Genomic DNA, 26,006 nt, shown 5'->3' with positions numbered 1-26,006 from the left:
CCTGGAATCCTATTTTGGTCTGTCAAACATTTTTCAAGCCTTGGTGATCTACTGATTAAATCTGTATACATACATTTTTATGAATTCGTGTTTCATAAGATTCAAAAGACCATAACCTATGGTAAGAATCACCCGTTAATTAAAAAACAAAATCAAAGGTGTCCTGAAACTATACTTGACCCATGAGAAGAATCAGGGTGTAATGCAGTTTCCCATAATCTAAAAAAGGACAATTTTAGGGGAAAATCTGTGCAAAAGCAATTGAAGCAATTGTTCCCAGGCCAATGCTTTATCTTAATGCTAGTATTCAGGACTAGATTTTATAGCCAGACTATTCAGCTCAGAAAAGGATAACTTAAAACTATATAGTGTTTTTTAAAAAAATGCTAGGTTATTGGTGGAAATTTTAAGATTAGCAAAGGAAAAATTCAATACTAAGAATGATTACCATTCAGACAATTATTCTTATTTTCAGCATATTTGTCAAAACTACTCATTATTGGGCTTCCCTGGTGGCGCAGTGGTTGAGAGTCTGCCTGCTGATGCAGGGGACAAGGGTTCGCGCCCCGGTCCGGGAAGATCCCACATGCCGCAGAGCGGCTGGGCCCATGAGCCATGGCCGCTGAGCCTGCGCATCCGGAGCCTGTGCTCCGCAACGGGAGAGGCCACAACAGTGAGAGGCCCACGTACCGCAAAAGAAACAAAAAACAAAAACAAAAAAACCCCTACTCATTATTATTTTTACATGGAGAGTTCACATCTGTTTACATCATACTTAAATGAAAAATAAAATTAATTATCCTCATTATCCTTAGCTCCAGAGGTAAAGTCAAGGAAAGAGGATGAGTTTAATTTAGCCAGGATCACTTATCAAATTAAGGTCAGATTGGTGGAAAAAACAACAGAGTTCCTGAATCTACCCTTAGTCCCCGAACCACACTGCTTCTCTTGGGGCACTGGATGGAGGGTGAGTCAATAATCCTGCCACAGGAGCATGCCGGCATTCTGTCCAGAGCTGGACCTGAGACAGATGCTGGTGAAAAGCAGGCTTTCTCTCAGAAAAGTGGGCCCTGAAATACCATTACTTATTAGTCAGTGGCCAGGTAAGTTCTTCTAAAATGCTCTTCTCCTAAAATTCCCATTTGAAATATTATCTATGGAGCTTAAAATATGGGGACTTGGGCTTTTTGACACTGGCACTATTTCCAGGTGACAATCACCCATCCCTACAAACAGGGATTTCATCAACGTTCTGCTCATTCACTTGTCTGCTTGGGAGATGGTGGGAGCAGCTGCAATAAAGAGTGTAACTATTCCTAAGAGTAGAATGATAGGGAAGGGGAGAAAAAAGTTCTTTTATGGCCATATGTCTGATGGCCCAAATATTCAGCCATGGCATCCCTTTCTAGTCCACCTAGTCAGAGGGTACAGTGGACAAAAAGGCAAACAGAAGAACTTACAACGTAAGCAAGATGTGACCTAGTGATTATAGCTGTGCTTTTACTGGCAACGGTGATGCTCAGAGAGGCGCCAGCAGCCAGCCGAGGCCCCCGGGCCTCGGACAGTGACACCTCCACCCTCACATCCACCGTTGCTGCTGAGATGCCGTCTGTAACTGAGATCTCCATGCTGTCCTCCCGGGCAGAGGATCCATCGTGTAGATACTGCAGAACATTTTCCTCTATATCCTCATATGTGAAAGTGTCACCTTTCAAGAAAAAAACAAATTGCAAAAAAACCAATTACTTCTGGGAATAATGCTTTGCATTTCCATAACACCTTTGTTCTCAGGATTTCAAAGTACATATAGGATCATAAACTCTGGGAGTTGTAAGCTAATTAGTCCAACCACCCACCCAATATAAGATTCCCTTTATACTAGCCTTGCAAAAGGGTTATAGAGCCTGTCCTTCAACATGGCTCAAGGTGGGAGCCTCACTGTTTTACAAGGGAGTTACTTCCACTGAAGATAGCTGTAAAATTCTTTTAAGTTTTTAATCATGTTGAGCCAAAATCTGCCTGTAAGCTTCACTCATCACTCTTCGTTCTAGAGAATAAAGAAGATGCTTCTGTTCTTTATGATAGCCCTTCTAGAATCTAATCTTGATACTGAAGATTTACTGAAAAAGTTAAGAAGGTAAATTATGCTAGACAAACCTGTAAGAGATCTTTGTTCTAATTGAGAACATAAGGTTTTTTAAAACTAAAAAACACTTAGAAATTGAAAAATATATTTAAAGTTAGAAACCTAAACTGTGTAAGTCTAGAGTACTAACTTGTGATAGATCTGATAGGTATGGTGTGAAAAAAAATGTCAAGGTCATAAATGTTTAAGAAAAATAGGTTTAAACAAAATTAAAAATAAAAAATTTTTAACAGCAGGATTCATTAGAATTCTAGAATCTCCAATATGAAAGTTTATCAAAATTGTTTGGTCACAGAAGCCTTTTTACGAGAAATTCTACTTAATGCCATGGGTCCCAATGATTCCACAAGCACAATTGAGGAACTGGTCTTCTTGGATGTTTTATTCAATTCTATTTCTTCATAGATTATTGACTGTCATAATTGATGTTATATAATGAAACAAAATAACTTATTTATTCTTTGTATTCATCTTCTAAGCCTTCTCTTTCAACATTGTATTAATGTGATTTACTGGTGCTAGTGGTAATGTGGCTTAAAAAAGTAATAAAACTAATAATTTACAAATATTTTTAGAACTCGTATATTAATTATACAAATATAGGTTAAATATAATGGTAAAGAAACTGGGCTATGACTGTTATGCTCCTAACATAGTTCCCTTAGGATGCCAGAAATTTTTTTAACATCTTTATTGGAGTATAATTGCTTTACAATGGTGTGTTAGTTTCTGCTTTATAACAAAGTGAATCAGCTATACATATACACATATCCCCATATCTCCTCTCTCTTGCATCTCTCTCCCACCCTCCTTATCCCACCCCTCTAGGTGGTCACAAAGCACTGAGCTGATCTCCCTGTACTATGTGGCTGCTTCTCACTAGCTATCTATTTTACATTTGGTAGCGTATATATGTCAATGCTACTCTCTTAGCCCCAGCTTACCCTTCCCCCTCCCCGTGTCCTCAAGACCATTCTCTACGTCTGTCTTTATTTCTGTCCTGCCCCTAGGTTCTTCATAACCTTTTCTTTTTTTTAGATTCCATATATACGTGTTAGCATACGGTATTTGTTTTTTTCTTTCTGTCTGACTTACTTCACTCTGTATGACAGACTCTATGTCCATCCACCTCACTACAAATAACTCAATTTCGTTTCTTTTTATGGCCGAGTAATATTCCATTGTATATATGTGCCTATCTCCTTTATCCATTCATCTGTCGATGGACACTTAGGTTGCGTCCATGTCCTGGCTATTTATTGTAAACAGAGCTGCAACGAACATTGTGGTACATGACTCTTTTTGAATTACGGTTTTCTCAGGGTATATGCCCAGTAGTGGGATTGCTGGGTCATATGGTAGTCTTATTTTTAGTTTTTTAAGGAACCTCCATTCTGTTCTCCATAGTGGTGTATCAATTTACATTCCCACCACCAGTGCAAGAGGGTTCCCTTTTCTCCACACCCTCTCCAGCATTTATTGTTTGTAGATTTTTTTCATGATGGCCATTCTGACTGGTGTGAGGTGATACCTCATTGTAGTTTTGATTTGCATTTATCTAATGATTAATGATGTTGAGCATTCTTTCATGTGTTTGTTGGCAATCTGTATGTCTTCTTTGGAGAAATATCTATTTAGGTCTTCTGCCCATTTTTGGATTGGGTTGTTTGTTTTTTTGATATTGAGCTACATGAGCTGCTTGTAAATTTTGGAGATTAATCCTTTGTCACTTGCTTCATTTGCCAATATTTTCTCCCATTCTGAGTGTTGTCTTTTTGTCTTGTTTATGGTTTCCTTTGCTGTGTAAAAGCTTTTAAGTCAGAAATCTATCTTAACAAAACTTCTTTTGTTCAGTAAGTTTTTAAAAAATCTGCCTTTGTGACTCCTAAGTGCCTATTCGTTCCTCTTACAAATTCAATTTACCTTCAAGGTCAAAGATTTGACACCCTCTCTCTGCAGAGATATTCAGAAGAACGCATTATTACATGCCTATTAGGAATTATATAAAGGTTTTGAGAAAGTACAGATTGTCAGAATAAGTATACAGCATTCCAAGGTGACAACTTTGAAAGGGATAATATTCACTTCAGTATATGAGAGCTGACTATTAAAAATTAGATTTAGTTGTGTTCTTTGCACTATTCTGTACTTCCTAAACAATCAGCATGTATTATTCTTTATAATCAGGGAAAGCGCAATAAGTATTATTTTGGAAAGCTGGGCACATTACCACCCTTTTTTAGTGAGTGAAGAAACATGTAGTTTACACTCTCAGAGTCACAGTGCTTAAAATATTGTGAAGATTCACATACCAAAATAAGGAAGACAAATTTATCTCCATGAACAGACCATGGGAAAGTGGCAGCTGACAACTCACGTAAGGTCATTCTAAATGCATTTACTCCAGATTTCAGAAATCAACAAATTTTACCTACATAGCTTCATAGTTTTGGGGTGTGGGTAGTGGTACAGAGAAAGAAGTTCCAGATACTTCAGCCAATGGACTAAACACTAAAGGTTTTTCCTTTCTACGTATCTCTTTATAGCTTATCCCACAATGTTGCTTTACTTCTTGTCTGAGACATAAAACTGACTGCAATGCAAGAACAGTATTCTGTGATAACATATATGAGAAAAGAGTCTAAAAAAGAACGAACACATGTATACATATAACTGAATCACTCTGCTGTACACCTGAAACTAACACAACATTGTAAATCAGCTATACTACAATAAAATTAAAACATGAAAAAAAAAAAAAAAAAAAGAAATCCAAGCAGGTCAATGACAGAGTGAGCAGCTACCTGAGGCCATGGGCCCTGGGAACCCAGCTGTGTACTTAAGGAGCACGCCATGCTGGGGAGTTTTCCGGAGCTCAAAGAGGAGTTCTTCAGGCACTGTCTCCGTGTCTCTTACTACCAACTGAAGTCCTGCAGTCAGGAGAATAGAGCATGGTGAGAAGATGTGTACATTAACAATTGTATACTTTGGGTACAGTAAAGCCCCAGGCCAGGCTGGAAGCCATGTTGTGGGTAATCTGATGGTTAGAAGAAAGTGCTGTCTAATTTGAATCAACCACAAAAAAGAGTGAAAACTTGATAATACAGTCAGTTCCCAAATTACAAGTAGGTTCTTCCAAACGTTAACTTACGAGTAGGTATTTCTGAATTGAGAATACCTTTTTTCTTCCATACAAATGAGGGAACGGTAGCCCATGAAAAGGTCAGTCCTGACTGACCGGGTAGGTTTTCTTCCAGAAAATACTCTAAGAAATTGTGTTTGCTTTTCATCATTTCTTCCCTTCTCCTTTCTCTGAATCTACATAAGAGCCAAGTTATTTTAACAATGGCTGCTCTGGCCATCACTGACATGAGAAGGAGTGGGGCAAAAGGGACAGTCATCTTTGTATCTGTGGCTTGTTTATAGGTTGGATAAGTAATTTTAGGCCAATACCCATATGTAGGAACTGGATAAGGATGTGTAGAGCACAGCTTACAAAAATCACAATACCAACTATTCGCTCTTAAGATGTTCTTGGTAAAAGAATAAACTTCTAAAAAGTAAGTATACTAATAGGTAAATAAAATCACATATAAAACACTTGGGCCAACTCTAACTCTTCACAGCTTCTGAAGGTTATGGTGACTTGTCACTCCGACTGTTACTCTTTACTTTCTAAAGAGAAAACAAGAGAGTCATTGAAACCACTTCCCTCTCTTCTCTTCTCTGCTCTGTGTTACTTTATATTTTAGCGATGGCAACAAATCAAACTCTTAGAGACTGGAAAATAAATTCTGTGTTGTATTCCATCACTGAGCATTGGCTTCTGAAGGGTTTATTTCCTTCTCTCCATGCTGCTTCCATATGCATGGAAATGGGCAGAGGGGTGGCTATGGATGAGATGCCTGCAACTTCTGGAAGAGAAGGTCACTACTTTTTGGTAGCCATGAAGAGATTTATACAGGGACTGTTACTGAAATATGGTTCCATTTCCAAAGCCATGTTTTTTTTTTTTTTTTTTTTCCAAAGCCAGGTTCCCAGTTCTTACCTATAGAAGTGCTGCCTCCTGGGCTGACTTTAAGCAGTGGAGCTGTAACCTGGAACACTGGCGGGTGCCGATCAATGCGAAGTAAGTGAACGGTGAGGGCCATCTCTGGACTTGTGTGCCCTCCATCTGAAACTAGAAAGAGTATACACACACACACACACACACACACACATCAGTTTGTAGTCTGGTCACCTGTAGGCTAGTTCTATAAATATGTAGCCAGAAGTTTTTTTAGATTACCATAACACTTTGAAGAGATGCTTATAAATAGAAAATGTAAACAAGCAAGATACTGTGAGCTATTCTACAAAGCTCCTTCTACTCAATAACAAAAAAGCTAAAACCATAACAACAAAGTCATTCTAAGAAGCAACTTTCACAACAAGGTGATATTGACAAATATTAGTGGAAGGGAAAGTAATACAAAATATGCACTCTTAGGTGATGCTGGTAGAAGCTTTTATTTATGGAATATTTTAGATTCAATTCATTCTTCCAGTGTTCCAGAGAAATAGTTTTTTCAGGATATCTCTGTTAGAAATGATGTCTGTCTCATTCTAAAATAATTATTTAAAAGGATAGAAAATGTCTACACAGATAATTCTAATGTCGTTTGGAAGTAAGCAGACCCATTTTTACCTGGTCATTATGCACGATGCAATAAATGGAAGACACCTTTGTGAATAAAACATTGACTTTAAGATTTTATTCCCCTGGATTACCTGACATCCAAGTGAGCATTGATCACTGGAGAGAAATGAAAGCAGATTTGCCAGACCCTTGATTCTTATTTCCACTTTCCTATATCTTAACACTCCTTCCCTTCTCTAAAAGTCAGGTTTGGAGGAACACCTGCACCACCCACTCATTGATGTATTTATCTGCAGTGCCTATTGAGAAAACTGCACTGTTGATATTTGAAACGTGTGGTATGCTTATACATGGTTTGGTTACAAGAAACAGGTTTCCTTCACTACTTTCTCGTGGACTTAGTTAACAAGTCAGTAGGAATCTGACCTCTACTTCAGCCAAGTGAACCATCACTTAGTGACTCCTGGTAATGATTCCAACAGGTTTTAGATTTGTCTTTTCCTTGAGAACACACCTAAAAGATATGGTTGAATTTTATAAGGTACAATCCATGTCCTCGAGAAGTCCAGAAATAGCCCTACTGAAGGAAAGAAGACAGTATCCCTGTGAGAATGAAGGTTTTATGGCTCTGGTCATTCAGTCAAATGTCAAAGTTATTGAATTTGCTTCTTTGTGCTCAATCTTTTGTGCTCTCTGGATAGTCAGAGCAATGATTCTTAACTTTTGGGAGTTTGAGGACAAAAGTACAAACTTTTGCATAAATTTCAGTGGATTCAGGATTCTCTGAAGTCCCTGGAATCTAAGTTAAGAAGTCCCTTTATTAAATAAAAATAAATGATTGCAAAATACAATTCTATCTTTTTAATGTTTTACACTGATTTTATTTTTAAGTGGGGCGGGGCACCTCAGGGAGTCTTCACCATCCTTACCTTACAGAAAAGGAAAGGAAAGGCCCTAAAACTTAAACAGTTTTGGCCATATCACACAGCTGTTGGTGTGACCAAGGTATATCCTTGTCTCTATAAGTAAAGTGAGAAAAGCTGTTTTCTGGTACATGTAACATAACAACAAAATATACCATGAGGGTGAAGCGCTTTGTAAGCAAACATAAGAACTTATAATCAAAATTTAGTAATTACATGTCTAGCCCTCTCTTTAAGCAACGTTTTTGATTTCTCTGAGAAATAGTCAAACTGCCTCTTTGGTCAGATGCCTCCTGCAGGCACCATTCACCATGTGTGTTTTCCTCGCTCTGGACGGTTCTGTAGAGCATATGTGCTTGTCTTGAGCAGTCAGGTCAGGAATATCAGTTTGCTGTCTCAGCTTAGCTGATTAACCAAATGAGCGGTTCTCCCTCATTCCATGGGTTAATGTCAGGGCTTGGGTTTCTTTCTGCCTTAGTTCATTATGTGTCCAAGTTAAATTTTTCTCTCACAAAACTCTGCTAAAAGAGATTGCTTCTTTCCTACCATATTCCAAAAGTTTTTCTCTTTTAAAAAAAAAGGAACCTCTTTTACCTTTCACAACAGTCAACTCAAAATGGACCATGGAACTAAATATAAGCCACAAAACTACAAACTCTTAGATGATAACACAGTAAAAAACCTAGATGACCTTGGGTATGGTGCTACCTTTTTAGATATGACACCAAAGACACGATTCATGAAAAAAATAATTGATAGGCTGGATTTCATTAAATTTAAAAACTTCTGCTCTGTGAAGGAAAATGTCAAGAGAATGAGAGAATAAGCCACAGTCTGGGAAAAAGTCTTTGCAAAGGACACATATGATAAAGGACTCTTATCCAAAATGTACAAGGAACTCTTAAAACTCAACAATAAGAAACAACCCAATTAGAAAATAGACTGAAAACCTCAACAAATACCTCACCACAGAAGAAACAAATGGCAAATAAGCATATGAAAATATGCCCATCATCATATGTCAGCAAATAATTGCAAATTAAAACAACAATAAGATCCTACTGTGCACCAATTATAATGGGCAAAATTTGGAACACTGACAACACCAAATGCTTGTAAGGATGTAGAGCAAAAGGAGCTCTCATATATTGCTAGTGGGAATGCAAAATGGTTCAGCCACTTTGGAAGACAGTTTGGCTGGTTCTTATAAAACTAGACATACTCTCACTATACATACAATTCAGCAATTGCACTCCTTGGTATTTACCCAGAGGAGTCGAAAACTTAGGTCTACACAAAAAAGCTGCACACAGATGTTTATAGTAGCTTTATTCATAATTGCCAAGACTTGGAAGCAGCCCAAGATGTCCTTTAGTAGGTGAATGGATAAACTATGATACAGCTGGACCATGGAATATTATTCAACACTAAAAATAAATGAGCTAACAAGCTATGAAAAGAAGGAGGAATCTTAAATGCATATTACTAAGTGAAAGAAGCCAATGTGAAAAGGCTACATATTGTATGAGTACAACTATATGATATTTTGAAAAGGGTAAAACTATGGAAGATAGTAAAAATAGTGGTTGCCAAAGGTGGGGGGAAGTGAATAGGCAGAGCACAGAAAATTTTTAGGGCAGTGAAAATAATCTGTATGATATTATAATGATGGAAATGCCGTATGGCAAAAATGCCATATCTTGGTCTAAACCCATAGTATGCACAACACCAAGAGTGAACTCTAGAGCAAACTGGACTTTGGGTGATTATGATGTGTAAATGTAGGTTTATCCTTGGTAAAAAGTGTACCATTCTAGTGAGCGATGTTGATAATTGGAGAGGCTATGCTATGCATGTGTTGGGGCAGGGGGTATGGGGAAAATGTCTGTACCTTCCTCTCAATTTTCTAAAAAATATTTATTTATTTATTTAGTCTGCATGGGGTCATAGTTGTGGCATGTGGGACCTTTAGTTGTGGCATGTGGGAATCTTTTAGTTACAGCATGTGGACTTCTTAGCTGTGGCATGCATACCAGATCTAGTTCCCCAACCAGGGATCGAACCCATGCCCCCTGCATTGGGAGCACGGAGTCCCACCCACTGGACCACCAGGGAAGTCCCCTTCCTCTCAATTTTGTTGTAAACCTAAAACTGCTCTAAAAAATTAAGTCCAAAACAATATTTTTAAATCACTCAACAGTAAAAAAAAAGAACCTTAGGCAGAAACAAGGTAAATTAATTTAAGGTCAGCCCAAGGTCCATTTCCTTTACTCTGTATAATAGGTTCATGGATCATTTAACTTAAAGTCCTGGAGAAGGTTAATAGTTAACCCCTTCACCTATTCAAGTTTTCAGGTAAGTATTGAGGCTTGGAAACCAAATTGGCACACTACCATGATATTTGTTTTGCATGACTATAACACATACAGACAGACTAAATTAAATATCTCATACTCAGAGTCAGAAACTTGTATTAAAATCCTGGTTCTACTGCTTACCAGGTACGGAAACATGAGCAGATTACTACTCTAATGATGCTTAGTTTCCTCAGCTTTCAAATTCTAAAATAAAACCTGTCCTTACAATATTGTTATTAGGATTAAATAAGACAACTTATGTTGTAAATCGCTTTGTAAAATGTAAACTGCTATAATCTGTTGTATCTTATTACCGATGTATGAATTATCTAGAAGTCTGTCACTAGAAATGAGCTGATACTAGGTTCTTTTCAACAATGCCAGAACACTAGAAAAAGAAATAAAAGGCATCTAAATCAGAAAGAAAGAAATAAAACTGTCACTATTTGCAGATAACATGATATTATATATAGAAAACCCTAAGGAGTCCACCAAAAACCAAGAGAACAAATGAATTCAGTACAGTTGCAGAATGCGAAATCAATACATAAAAATCTGCTTCATTTCTATACACTAATAAAAAACCAGTAGAAAGAGAAATTAAGAAAATAATCCCATTTACAACTGCATCAAAAAGAATAAAATATCTAGGGATAAATTTAACCAAGGAGGTGAAAGACCTGTACAATGAAAACTATACGACATTGATGAAAGAAATTGAAGACACAAATAAATGGAAAGATATTCCACAGTCATGGATTAGAAGAATTAATATTGTCAAAACGACCATAGTACCCGAAGCACTCTCCAAATTCAATGCAATCTCTATCAAAATTCCAATGGGATTTTTCACAAAAATTAGACAAACAATCCTAAAATTTGTATGGAACTACAAAAAAAAAAAAACCCAAATAGCCAAGCAGTCTTGAGAAAGAACAAAGCTGGAGGCATCATGAGCCCTGATTTCAAACTGTATTCCAAAGTTATAGTAATCAAAACAGTATGGTATTGGCATAAAAACAGATATATAGATCAAAGGAACAGAAGAGAGAGCCCACAGATATAAGTCAATTAATTTATGAAAAAGAACAAAAACTATAAAATGGGGAAAGGACAGTCTCTTCAAGACACAGTGTTAAGAAAACTGGACAGCCATATGCAATAGAAAGAAACTGAATCACTAGCTTACACCATACACAAAAATTAACTCAAAATGGATTAAAGACCTGAACATAAGACCTGAAACTATAAAACTCCTAGAAGAAAACATAGGCGGTAAGCTCCTTGACATCAGCCTTGGCTTTTTGAATTTGACAACAAAAGCAAAAATAAACAAGTGGGACTACATCCCACTTGCACAGCAAAGGAAGAAGCTTCTGCACAGCAAAGGAAACCATCAACAAAATGAAAAAGCAACCTACAGAATGGGAGAAAATATTTGTAAATCATGTATCTGATGAGGGGTTAATATCCAAATATATATATATAAAGAACTCATACAACTCAATAGCAAAAAAACCCACAATCTGATTTTTAAAATGGGCAGAAAATCTGAAACAACATTTTTCAAAAAAGATACACAGATGGCCAACATGTTCATGAAAAGTTTCTCACTCACTAATCATCAGGGAAACGCAAATCAAAACCACAATGAGATATCACCTCACACCTCTTAAAATGGCTATCTTCAAAAAGATAAAAGATAACAAGTGTTATGAGGGCATGGGGAAAAGGGAAGCTTTTTATACTGTTGGTGGGAATGCAAACTGGTGCGGCCACTACAGAAAATAGTATTAAGGCTCCTAAAAAAATTAAAACTAGAACTGCCACATGATGTGGTAATCCCACTTCTGGGTGTGTATCCAAAGGAAATGAAATCAGTATCTCGAAGAGATATATGCACTCCCATGTTTATTGAAGCACTATTCACAACAGTCAAGATGTGGAAACAACCTAAGTGTCCACTGGTGGATGAATGGATAAATAAAACATGGGAATATAATGTACAGCATGGTGACTATAATTAATAATACTGTATTCCATATTGGATAGTTGCTAAGAGAGTAGATTTTTTTTTTTTTTTTTGGCGGTACGTGGGCGTCTCACTGTTGTGGCCTCTCCCATTGCGGAGCACAGGCTCTGGATGCACAGGCTCAGTGGCCATGGCTCACGGGCCTAGCAGCTCTGTGACATGTGGGATCTTCCCAGACCGGGGCACGAACCCGTGGTCCCCTGCATCAGCAGGTGGATTCTCAACCACTACACCACCAGGGAAGCCCGAGAGCAGATTTTTAAAGTTCTGATCACAAGAAAAAAAATTTGTAACTATACCTGGTGACAGATGTTAACTAGAGTTACTGTGGTGATCATTTTGCAATATATACAAATATCAACTTATTATGTTGTACAATGGAAAATAATGCAAAGTTATGTGTCAATTATATCACAATAAAAAAATAAAAAACCAATGACACAACCCTAAAATTTACTATTAATTCAAGTGTGACTTTTTAACCCTCAAAGAAGAAAAGAATATCTGAGAGTTTGAGGGAGATGACTTTATCCCTACTAAGATTTATCCCTACATGAAATATAGTAGGACATATGGATGGTTGATTCTAATGGAATAGTCAATCCTGACTAAACAGCTGTTTAAGGATTTATGGACATCCATCCTCACTCTAGACCTAAGTAAGAAAGCGTGTCTCTATTTTGCATCAGCATAGATGCCAGGTCTGATTCTGCTTTTGCTTATTGGCACTCAGCTTCTATTGTACTTGAACTAAAACTAGGATGCTGAGATCTATACACAGCTATCACAACTCACTGACTGGGTCATAACACTTCCAATAGAAGGCTATTTCATCTACATTGAAAATTTGTTGTTTAGTGTAGCCACCATCATTAATGATCTTAGCTAAATCATCTGGATAACTTGCTGCAGCTTCTGCACCAGCACTTACTGCTTCACTTTGCACTTTATGTTAAGAAGACAGCTTCTTTCCTTAAACTACATGAATCAACCTCTGCTAGCTTCAAACTTTTTTTCTGCAGCTTCCTCATTTCTCTCAGATTTCATAGAATTGAAGAGAGTTAGGGCCTTGCTTTGGATTAGGCTTTGGCTTAAGGGAATATTGTGTCTGGTTTGATCATCTATCCAGACCACTAAAACTTTCTTCCTATCAGCAATAAGGCTGTTTTGCTTTCTTATCATTTGTGTGTACACTGGAGTAGCACTTTTAATTTCCTTCAAGAACTTTTCCTTTGCATTCACAGCTTGCCTGTTTGGCACAAGAGACCTAGCTTTTGGCCCATTTTGGCTTTTGACATGCCTCCCTCACTAAGCTTAATCATTCCTAGTTTTTGATTTAAAGTGAGAGATGTGTGACTTTTCCTTCACTTGAAAACTTAGAGGTCATTGTAGGGTTATTAATTGGTTTAATTTCAATATTGTTGTGTCTCAGGGAATATGGAGGCCTGAGGGGAGGGAAAGAAACAGAGGAATGGCCAGTTGGTGGAACAGTCAGAACACACACAACTTTTATTAGGCTTACTGTCTTATATGGGTGTGGTTCCTGGTGCCCCAAAACAATTATAATGTTAACATCAAAGATCACTGCTCACAGATCACTACAACAAATATATTAATGAAAAAGTTTGAAATATTGCAAAAATTACCAAAATGTGACACAGAGACAGGAAGTAAGCAAATGCTTCTGGAAAAATGGCACCGATAGACTTCTTTAAACAGTGTTGCCACAAACCTTCAACTTGTAAAAAATGCAGTATCTACAAAGCACAACAAAGTAAAGCGCAATAAAACGAGGTAAGCCTGTATGTGCCAATCACTGTTTTGGGAGCTTTACACCATGTGTAATTATTATTTATTATCCTCATTGATGGATAAGGCATTCAGGTACAGAGATGTTAAGAAACTATTCCAAAGTAGGCTGAACCCCAGGCAGACTGGATCCAAAGTCTAAGATCTTAATCATTATTACCTCTTTTTAATAGATATTAGGACAAGTTGAAACTGGGCTTAAAGAACACTAATCTTTGGTATCCTTGGTGGATTATAATTATTTTTTCTATGAATACAAAGTTAAGCTATTACTATTTTAACTAGCCATGTATTTTAGAAGAAACTTATGTAACTTTTAACTTGTTCTTAGAAAATAGCTAAAAGTAATGATGAAGAGAGCAAAAAGAAGGAAAAATTCCATTTTCTAATAAAATTGAGATTAAAATTTTCACCTGTGAAGTGGAATTTCACTGAGTCTGGGAGACCTGAAAGAACAGAAGAGAGAAAATCAGTATATTAAATATTTTGGGGCCAGAAATAGATGGGAAGGGTACAAAATATAGGGCAGAGGTTAGAAGAGTAAAGGACATTTTAGCCTAAATTATTATGACTTAAGGAAAGATCACCAGGATGTTTGCTAATGTTATGTTGACTTTAATAGTGCCAACACTAATTTTAAGTAACAAAAAGAACCATAGAGTGCAATAATTTTATATCACATTAGTTAGAGTGATTTATAATACATTCACTCAGATCCCATTTTACCAGTACATAAAATCCTACAAATCGGTGAATGTGGGTGATGTCGTATATCACTGACAAGGCTTTCTGGTAGGTCAATTCCATTGTAGAATATAGTGATGCCTGGGACACTGATTTACACACTATAACAGTGTAAGAGATTTATCTCGTGGCATTTGTCCCATAGATTATACAGTATAGGAGTCTGCTCTCTCTAAAAAGGCTCTAGGAATACAGGCGAGCATAGTGGATTCGGAAATAACCTCAACCAGGGCTGACATGTTTTCTCTCCCTCTAAGCCCAGGATAACCTGAGTTTCTTGTAAAGTAGGGGTTAGAGGACCATGAGCATTTTCACTGGCTATGAGTTATCCAGTAAGTAAACCCTGGGGATACTCTTAGAGAAGAGGTCTATCCCAGCGCTTAGGGATTTTCAATCTAATTGAGGAGTTAATTATTTTCTAGACAATTGCATCTACAATGGCATATTAAATAATGGAAAATATTACTTTAAATGTTTGCCATACTTGAAAACATAACTCTAAAAGTATTCAACCCGTGTTCAACTCACCATAAGAAATCACCAACTGCTCTGTATGATTAAAGCTACTATATAAAAAGCGTACTCTATATTAATCGTGTTATGTGACACATACATCTTAAAGATCATAAAGAAACAGGCTTCAAGATTTTTAGAATCATTCCAAAGCACAGAAATATTTAGGGGTAGGGACTTAAAACTCAGCAGCTTTGAATACTGCATCAAGGGAAGACATAATGGGCGGCAAGGATTAAGGCTATCTTTTGCTCAATCTTCTCTTCTTTAAGAAAGGTGTCTTCGTCAAATCCTGGTTTTAATCCCAAAGGTCGCCTACAGGGGACCTTCCATGAAGTACGGCAGGATCCTTCTCACTAGATTCCCCTCATCCACATACCCATCTGTCCCGGCTTCATCCTCAGATCACTCCCATCACTGCAGTCAAAGAGATCCTTAGGAAAAGGCATCCTCCTATATCTTAAAACCTCCACCAGGTTCTTACTGTTCTTGGGATAAGGCTCCAAATCCCTGCAGTCTCACAGTGGCCTTAAGGTCTGCCCTCTACCTCTCCCTCCAGGCCCATCCCCACCCTGTTCAACCCTCCACATTCCAGACACAATGACTTTTTTCAGTGCCTAGAACATCACATTCTCTCCCTCTCAGGGCCTCTGCACAGGGGCATGTGCCCTTCCTTCAGGAATGTTCTCCCAATGATCCCAACACACACACTTAGCCTAGTTAGCTTCTACCCACCCCTCTTCTGTCAATATCTCCCTGGGGCAGCCTCCAGTGGACCCTCAGTCTAGGTCGGTCTTGCTACATCCAATTCCACCACTGAACATTCTTCCTTCTTTTTAGAGCTCTTATCTCAGCTTGAAATTAAACATTCATTACTGGGATTATTGATCAAATTCTGTCTCTATAACTAGGATCCCCAAACTCACCAAGACTAGATCTCCAAGGCCCATGCGGGCCTTGCCATGCAGGAGGCACAAAATAAGGCTTTATTAAAAGTATGCCCTGAAGAACCACAAGGAGCAGCCTGGGTGCCTCAAAATAGAGAAAAAAAGCATTACCAGCAAAGGAGAAGGCCATGATCTCCTGGAGGTGGGGGGCTGCAGTGGGGGGACGGTACATGATTTTGCCCTGGTTAATGTCTTCCTGGGTGAAATACCGGATGGGAGAGTGAGGCTGGTCCCGGTGTTCGATGATGCCTAGGAGGAAGAGAGACGGCATGAGCAACCAACAGTAATTCTGACGGTTGACTAAATGATCAGAGCCATAAAGCTGCCTTTCCCACTGGTGGAAGTCTTTTATCCTTCAGGAACAATTGCTCTCAGGTTGTTCTTAGTACACTATTCTTCAGTTATTCAAGAAAAGGGCAAATCTGAAACCCAGATACTCTTGACTAGGCCTCATTGACCATAAACAATTGTAAGATGCAAACTACTGCCCCCTAATGTAGCTTAGACCTGGGAATTCTGAAGTCATAGACACTGTACCATTATTAGGAGATTCTCTCAATTGAGTTTAAGTTCAAAGGTCAAGGTTGCTACAAAAATGGCACAGGCTGGTCTCTTGGTAAGGCTGTAAAGATTTTTTTCAATCTACCCTCTTTCCTTCAGAAACTCCTTAGTCTCTATGATGACCTTTGGCAATAGTAACATGGATCTTGATTGTTCTAAGATCTGGATTTGCAATTATCACTAAGTTATAAATGCTTTAGGGGTTGCAGATTTGCCTGTCATTTCTAAATTTTGCAGGTGCAGAACTGATACTATGATCATCTTTCATGTCCTACTTACTCTTTAAAAGGAAGACACTAATTCAGCTTCTGAGGGACTGACAGACCTACAACCATACAGGCTGCTGGTCTAAAAGAACATCTCCACCCTAGCAACGTAGGGAGGACAACACTATCTGTGGCTTAGCAGATTAAAAAAGAAGATGGATGACTTTTAGTCTTTTAATTTCTTTGGACTTTATCAAAAGGGAAATGAAATTTAATTTCTCCTTGGGAGATATTGATAATGTGAAAGGCTCATAGCTAAGCCAGTGGTTGGTCTTGGGAGGGCAGCATCAGAGACAGGAGCAGAAGTGTCTTCTAGAAGCTGATCTCCTCACTGTGAGGCACACACACATCTCTCTGGGCACAGGCTTGGTAGCTGAGCCCAAAGTTAGGGATCTGAAGGCTGGGGACTGATGGCCAGGGCCCACCTCTCCTCTAATTGTAGTTCCACATTTCCATGCTCCTGTACGAGAGCACGGAACTGTGTGTGCTGACACATGTTTGTCACGATGGGAATTCCAGAGTTGTGAAGCATTTGACATGACATATACTAAATGGTCTTCTGGGTCAGCATCTCCTTAATGAGAACACTTGCACATTCTCACAATTATGAAGTTTCCTTCCCCTTCGTTTGGGTGACGGGTAACTGTAAACGTTTTTTTTTTTTTTTTTTTTTTTTTTGCGGTACGCGGACCCCTCACTGCTGCAGCCTCTCCCGTTGCGGAGCACAGGCTCCGGACGCGCAGGCTCAGCGGCCATGGCTCACGGGCCCAGCCGCTCCGCGGCATGTGGGATCTTCCCGGACCGGGGCACGAACCCATGTCCCCTGCATCGGCAGGCGGACTATCGATCACTGCGTCACCAGGGAAGCCCTGTATTTGGTTTTTTGAAGCTCACAGGGTATTAATATGTAGGAGCACTATATAAACTTACAGAAGTCATAAACAGCATTTATTACCTTGGCTAAAATAAAAGAGGAGGAGAGACTTATCCATGCGGGGAAGAAACTGAGTATGCGTGGCTCAGCCCCCACTGGGCTCTCTGGTGGAGCTCCTTGTCCTTAGCGCATGCTCATTCTGATCCACTCGCCTATCAGAAGCTCACCAGGGCAGGCCCTGTCCCTACAGGCAGTGCGTGGGTCTGTCCAGTTCTGCCTGTGCGTGGGAGGGGAACTCATCCAGTGATGAAGTTATGTGCACACTATGTCCTCCAGTATAGTTCTGTCAGTACCAAAGCTGACACATTCATCTCCATCTGTCCAGCCACAGTGTCTCCCTCTCAATTGGTTCTCAACTCAGAGGACAGGAACAGAGGTGATGAATAATTGTTACTCCTTAAATCCTCAACAAGTAGAAGCAGACAGAATTCCAGAGCTTTTAAGGCTGGTCAACAAGTAGAAGACAATAGCACCACTCAAAAGATCATTTACTGCACGCCTTACCTTGACTTGGATGCAAAGGTAGAGTGATATTATATATTATCTTTCTACTTGGTCTCTCAGAGTTTACAAAGGAGAGAGAATGAGGCTGAATCACAGTCAGGCCGTCCTCCCGAGCCTACACAAAGTTTAAGAGAGAAGAGAAAATAGTGTGACGAAAACAAAAGCCAGAGGCAAAAACAAACCTCATTTAAAAAAAAAAAATCAACTTACTCTGTTAGTCACATATAGCAAAATTTTCTCTGAGAGTTCAAAAGAAGGATCTGGTCTCCTTGCAGATTCGTCCCAGCTGACCCTTCTCTCCCCTGCCCTTGGCCCCCTGGGTTTACGTGGGTGCATGCTGTGGGTGTCCCAATATGATCACTTCTCCCTAGTTGGAACTCACAGTGGTACATGTTTGGAAATGAGCCATCACAGCTGGCTATTCTACTATTCGCAGCTGGACCCCTACAGCTCTACTCCTCTAATTTAACGGGCTAAGATTATATCTGGTGAGAATTTCTCCCAACCCCCCAGCTTCCTAGTGGGAACTGTGATGCATTCTTTTCTTTTTTTAACTTTGATGGTTTCAGATGGCTAAAGATGAACTCACCTCAAATGCCAAAGAGGCTCACCATTTGAATTCAGAGATTTAAGAACTATGCGTTTATTACAGCTTATAACAATAGTCAATATTTCTCTTCATCTCCATTGTACTATTCAGAAGAACTAGATACTGCTTTCTGCTTCTAGCTTTCAGGATCCAATGAACTAGTCAAGTGAAATGAATCTAAAGGCCAATGTGTGTGCAGCTTTCACAATCCATTCACCTGTGTGTGTTCACAACCCATTAATAGTTGACAACATTAAAAAGAAAAAGGAGAGATTCAGAATTCCATGACCAGACCTAACAGAGATTTGGGGACAGCAGCAGAAACACAGAGTGGGGAGGAGAAAATGGAAAAGGAGGGTGAGCACAGGCCCCTTGCTTAGGTCATACATGCCGATGATAAAACAGAACAAAAATATCCGCTCTTTGCAGACTCTTCCGAAATGACCCTTGAAGAGTTAGAGTTTGACATGCTCTCCTGCTCTTTCAAGCTCTGCTACTTTCAGAAGGAATTTCCCATTTAGGGAAGGATTGAGTAGGGCTCAGTAATTCTCATGGAGGAGGGCGTGGTGTTCTTCCTTTTACCATGAAAAGATTGAACACTGCAGTGGCTTCGTAATTGTCCCAAGGCCAACTCCTCCTGGGAGAGGCAGCATTTGCAGGTTAGGACAACCCTCTATTTCAACAGGTCATTGCTCAGGTCTGGAATGTAATGAGCAAGGAAAATCAGAATTGCAAATAGCAGCTGGTCTCTCACCCTAAAATAAAACAGGTTAGGACAACAACAAAAAATATATGCCCTATGTAAGGTGTTTACAGCCCATGCGTGCATACATCTATAAATGTGTACACATGTGGGCACAGATACACGGACAAAAAGTGCAGGGTGAGTACATTGTTCAGTACCGTTTGCACCTTTTAATCTCAAAGCCATCAGGATATCTGAAAATTCTCAAAGTATTATGGGATATTTTCGAAAATTTAGATGTCCCTAAAACAATAAAGTGGTAAGAAAAAAGAATTATCATGGACCTAGGACGACAGAAAAGGGAAATGTGTTCTAGCCAAGAAAACAGATGTTTTATTACAGAACTTGATTATACTATTTCTTTACTAATAGAAATAGACACTAAGCAGAAAAGGAGAGGACTTGATTCTCTGAAGAAAGCAATACTGAGGTTGAGCTATACCAAAGTATAATCAGTTTTAATATTGGCTATTTGAAATGTTAAATATTTATCAATTAAACAGTAAGAAATGAGAGACTACAGTTAATGGAAATTATAGAAGACACTTTTTTTATAAAACTATCTGTCCACAAAGGAAGATTATAGAATAATGGTTTCCGTAATACCCATATTACCTCTGAATACATCCAGAATCCAACCACTTCTCCCCATGACATTGCTACCATCTTGCTGGGGGCCATATTCTCTCACCTGGATTACCACGATGGCCTCCAAGCTGCTCTCTTGCCCTCCCCCAACAGTCTATTTCAGCACAGCAGGCAGCATGATGCCTTTAAAAAGGACATTAGACCTCTACTCAACATCCTGCAATAGCTCTCCATGTTACTCAGAATCAAAAGTCCCTACAATGGCCTGTGAGGCGGACATGATCCCAAATCTGGTCCACCCCCATCCGCCCACTTAGTACATCTGTGAATTCATGCAGATTCTTCTGGCTTCCACTTACTTTGATCCAGCCATACTGCCTTCCTTGCTGTTCCTTGAATATCTAGGCATGCTCCTACCTTGATACCTCTAAATGAATGGTTGCCTGGGCCTGGAATGCTCTTTCCTCAGGTATCTGTACAGCTATCTCTCTTACCTTCTGCAAGTCTTTCTTTAAATGTCATTGTCTTAAGGTAACCCACCCTGACCACCTTATTTAAAATTACAACCTAGGTCTCCCCTGCTACATCTCCAATCTTCTTGGCCCTGATCTACTTTTTGTTTTATCATAATACTTCTCACTAACATGCTATATGTGAGTTGCTTATTTATTTTGTTTATAACTTATTGTCTATTCCCCTCTCCCAAGAGAATGTAAACTCCATGAGAACATGAATTTTTGTTTGTTCATGGACCCCAAGCACCGAGCACACGGCACATGGAAGTGCTTGATAAAAATTTGTTGAATGAATGAAAAAATATTATTATGAAAAAAGTTAAGCTAGTAATAAAAATACTTTAAAAAACAACTTCATCAATAATTTTTTAAGAATATTTTTTTCATTGCATTTCAATGTCATCTAAAGAATTAGAGAGGCAAACATTTGAACACTTAAGATATAGCAAAGTGTACATGACTAACATCTTTAAACTTCCAGGTCAGAATTTATAAACAACATTATCATTTCACCCTCCATTAAAAAAAAAAAGGAATTTCCCATGTTGACTGTCATTCTACCAAAGCAGCAAAGCCCATGGCGGGCCTGAGAAATCATACACCCATGAATGATAAGATGAGATCAGTAAAATGAAGGTCCTACCATCTTCTCACATGGTTTAGTTAGGACAACAAAAGTAATTCATATATTCATGTATTCAACACATTTAATTAATTCATATATTCATGTACTAAATTTTTAGTAAGAACCTACTATGTGCAAGGTACCAGGCAAAAACCTGTAGAAGATACAAGATGAATCAGATATAGACCTTTTCCTCAAGGAATTTCACTTTTCAGTGGGGGAAACTCATAAATAGCTCTAAGGTAGAAAATGCTAAGTAGTGTGAAAGGCTCAGATAAAGCACAACAGTAATTCCAAGGATAACAAAACATTTCCAGAGACTGCAGATAATAATTCTACTAGTATCTGAAATGTCCCAAGAGAAAACATAGACACAGACACCCACAGCCATAAAACAAATACAGCAGGCCCAGGCTTGAGTCCATATCACAAAAAGATCAGCTGTTCTAACTGGATCCCTGCTAGCCTCAATAAGAATGGTTTTAAGAGAACTCTTGCTACAGCAATCACTCTGGAAGCAAATGAAACCAGGAAAGAAAGGCCTTTTCCTCAAGTGGTGACCTTGGGCAACCCAACCCTGAGGACTTTTCACTTAGAAAAGGAAATAATCAATCTTCTTTCACATTAAGAGATAAAAGAATTTATTTCCCCTTTAAGAGAGGACTTGGAAATATGATATTCAAAGTGTGTGTGTGTGTGTGTGTGCGTACCCATATAATTAATTTGTTTGAATTCGAAGGTCTTACAAGAAGATATTATTAGCCATGTGAAAGTAGGCCTGAAAACATTCACTTAGTCAACAAATATGTACTAAGCAACTATTTTATATAAGGCATTGTGCTAGATGCTGAGGAAGATACCAAGATTAATAAATCAAAGATTTTTGCCCTTAAGGATCTTCTAAGTCAAATAGTGGATGATTACTTGGAGAACTGGGAGTTGATGTGAATCTGATAACTTACTTGAAGAATCTGACACTATCTATGCTGTGATAGGCACGTCTTCAGATCCCCTTTGCCCAAATTTGATACATATTCTAAATGTACACATCTCACACATGTTTATATATATATAGGATATATGTGTATACATATCTTATACATATGCGTGCATATAATTCTGATGAGCACTACAAACCAGACCATCAGATCCCATTTAAAGGATCTTAGATTTGATGAATAACAGAATTACAGAAATGCCACAGAACGAATTTTCATTTAGGCAGGTATTTGATTATATTGCTTCTCATTCTGTGCAATCTTCCTGGGGAATCTCAGTGATTTCTGAGGATTTAACCACTACCAGCCATTAATGATTCTCAAAGGTTTATCACTCACCTTGAATAGCTACTGCTCTTCTTCTACCTGCCCTTAATATGCACACCCTTTACAAGCACATCCCAGAGTGAATGCATCATGCCTTCCAGCCCTCCCCCTCCCCCTCCAGTCCTCATACATTCCCCATCTCCATGAATGGCCTCTCTGTATGCTCAGAAACTGGGGTGCTTTGCCCTCTTCCATATCTAATTGAGCACTGTCTCTAAATATCTCTAATCTCCTCCTAACTTTTTTTTTTTTTACCACCTTAACCACTTTGAAGTGTACAGTACAGTAGTGTTAACTAGATGCACATTGTTGTACAACAGATGTCCACAGTTTTTTCCTCTTGCAAAACTGAAACGCTGTTGAATAACAATTCCTCTTTTCTCTCTCCACACCCCACCCATTCCCCACAGGGGCAACCATCGTTCTACTTTCTGTTTGTAAGAGTTTGACTAGCTCATATAAGTGGAATCCTGCATTATCTGTCTTTTTGTGACTGGCTTATTTCATTTAGAACAATATCCTTAAGGTTCATTCATACTGTAGCATATGACAGGATTTCCTTTTTTTAAAGGTTGGATAATATTCAGTGGTTGTATATACCACATTTTCTTTATCCACTTATCTGTCAAAGGACATTTAGGTTGCTTCCATCTCTTGGCTATTGTGAATAATGCTGCAATGAACATGAGTGTACAAGTATCTCTTCAAGATCTCACCAACTCTTAATCCTTATTGCCACTGCATGACCTTCATGCCACCAACCTTTCTTGTTTTAGGTGACTTCAGTAGCCTGTTTCTTGGCCTCCTTGCTCCCTGTCTGGCCCCATCTGGGGTGTTCTCTACCCTGCAGCCAAAATGACCTTCTCAAATTGAGAATCTGAGCATGCCACCTCTCTGCTGTATCCTACTTGCCCTAACAACCTTTCTGGACAAAATGGAATCTCCTTCATCTTGTCTTAAGGTCCTCCGTGATCTCTCATTTCTTCTTTCTTCGTCACCTAAAGATTTATGCTCCAGCCAAGTGAATTCTCTCCATCATTCCCCAAACATGTTATGTTCTCCTGTGTCTCCATCTTCTTTTCAAATGCGGCTCCTCTGCCTGGAATGAACTTCCCCCTATTTCTAGTCTAGATAAGAGGGTCTGCAAGTGTAGTGAGCAGAGCAGTAGCAACAGTATCATCTGGGACCCTGTTAGAAACTCAACTTGTCAGCCTTATACCAGACCTACTGAACTGGAAAGCTCTGGGGTGGGCTCCAGCAATCTGCTAATTAACAAGCCCTATAGGTGATCCTAACGCAGACTGAAGTTTGAGACCCTGATTTAGAGATAATATTCACTTCAACCAGCTTGGTTCACCTTCTAGAGGACGCCTTCCTTTTTTTGTGTGTGTGGTACGTGGGCCTCTCACTGCTGTGGCCTCTCCCATTGCGGAGCACAGGCTCCGGACACGCAGGCTCAGCGGCCATGGCTCACGGGCCCAGCCGCTCCGCAGCATGTGGGATCTTCCCGGACCGGGGCACGAACCCGTGTGCCCTGCATCGGCAGGTGGACTCTCAACCACTGCGCCACCAGGGAAGCCCAGGACGCCTTCCTTGACCTCTCCTGTGCCTTGCTGGACTAGGTGCCCTGCTATCTGCTTCCATGCCATGTCTCTGTCATGACATTTATTACTGTATTGTCACTTTTAATTTATTTTCTTGTCTCCCTTTTTAGACTCTAAGTCTAAAATAGACTAATTGAGACTGTATTACATGATCACTGAATCTCCAATGTCTTCCACAGAACTTGGCATAAATTAGGGGCCCGAAAGTGTGCAAGACTGAATAACTGAATGATTGGAGAGGTAGACTCCTACCCTTAAACGAACGAACCCTATACGAATATACTATGTATGAATTTAGCATATGTATTCACAATGTGTTTACCAAATACGTACAAAACTTATGTGCTTAGATGAGTCCAAATCATGAATTGAGAATGTGCTTTTGTCACATTTTACAGCATGTATGTCTTACAGTAATGGCGCTAATTAATGTCAAAAGAAATATAAACTGTGTATATTTTAAGGAATGAAAGAGTAGCCTGATCACATTTTACGGTAGACTAACCTTTGTGATACCCTAAATTACACAGGACAGACCTAATTTACAAACATGCAACCTGAGACCCTCAAGGTTAAGTATGTTGAAAAGTTTCTAGAGGTTCTTATCAAAAGAGCGGGAGTGATGCCATCTTCATGGCTCCTGGCCCATTTTTTTTTCCTCTAAAGTCAAAATAACACCACGTTAGCATTCGGCAAGAGATGTGTATGCACATTTTTCTTTACACTTTAGAGAAAGTTCTGGTCCAAGCTCCTCCAGTCAGAATGATGAATTACAGACTTAATAGTGTTCCTGAATTATGATTTCTTTAAATTACAGTTTACGGTGGAAATGCCGATAGCATGTATCCATCAAAAACTTTGTTTCCCCTTTTATGTCTCTGTCAAGCCCCAGACCCATAATTTCTAAAACTCTACCTGCTGTCTTTGTTGCGGCTCAGGAGTGCTACACCACTTTGGAGTGTAATTACGTGGGCGCTAACTAAAATGTGGATCCACGATGATTAATTTACAAGGATTTAATGTGCTTGTGGCTCTGTCTATCAGAGGGGTTCTGGCATTACATGCCCCAAAGATATAGGATTACAGTGGAACTGCTAATTGTCTGAACTAAACGCCATGTACTGATTTAGCTCTCACCTGGCTCTAAACCTTTTCATGTGTCCACACTCCTTCCCACACAGTATACAAGCTCCTCTGTGATCTAGCTCGCAAAATCCCACAGGCTCACCACTCCCTTCCAGCCTCTCTCATCTTCCAGTCTCATTGAACTGTTCGTAATTTTCCCAACAATCATATTGTCTCTCCCCTCTGGGTCTTTGCATGTGTTGTTTTTATGCCTGGTGATGATGCCCTTTGCCATCACCCCACTATTCTTTCCAACCTGCCTCCCAAACCTTCACTTGGATATTTGCTACTTATCTTTCTGGAGTCAGCACAGACATCACTTTCTCCAGGAAACTTTTGTAATAGAAAGGAAACTTACTAACAGGACTTCTAAAACAGAATAACAGTTTCTCCAGCTAGATGGAACTCTAACTGGCTGAATAATTATACCCAAATAGTAATCATTAAATGGATATAAGCCTGAAAGTCCTTCCAGGTACTCAAGGAACGGTTCTGTGACTGTCTGGAATGCTGTA

At 39.1% G+C, this 26,006-nt stretch overlaps 1 protein-coding gene across 2 annotated transcripts in view; it reads right to left on the bottom strand.

The window, feature by feature from the left end:
• The window catches only part of FRAS1 (Fraser extracellular matrix complex subunit 1), a 450,824-nt gene that overhangs the window by 101,526 nt on the left and 323,292 nt on the right, over window positions 1-26,006 (bottom strand). For both annotated transcript variants that reach the window (XM_059065863.2, XM_067035878.1), the window contains 6 exons: window positions 18,376-18,490; window positions 16,222-16,359; window positions 14,320-14,352; window positions 6,195-6,326; window positions 4,951-5,076; window positions 1,461-1,708 (listed from right to left, as the gene is read on the bottom strand). In XM_059065863.2, coding sequence (XP_058921846.1) covers window positions 1,461-1,708; window positions 4,951-5,076; window positions 6,195-6,326; window positions 14,320-14,352; window positions 16,222-16,359; window positions 18,376-18,490 — 792 coding nt within the window. The remainder of the gene's footprint in view (window positions 1-1,460; window positions 1,709-4,950; window positions 5,077-6,194; window positions 6,327-14,319; window positions 14,353-16,221; window positions 16,360-18,375; window positions 18,491-26,006) is intronic.

Source organism: Kogia breviceps, chromosome 6 (assembly GCF_026419965.1).
Source record: "Kogia breviceps isolate mKogBre1 chromosome 6, mKogBre1 haplotype 1, whole genome shotgun sequence".
Lineage (NCBI taxonomy): Eukaryota > Metazoa > Chordata > Mammalia > Artiodactyla > Physeteridae > Kogia > Kogia breviceps.
The sequence above is the reverse complement of the archived record's forward strand: the minus strand, read 5'-3'. Positions and strand labels throughout refer to the sequence as shown.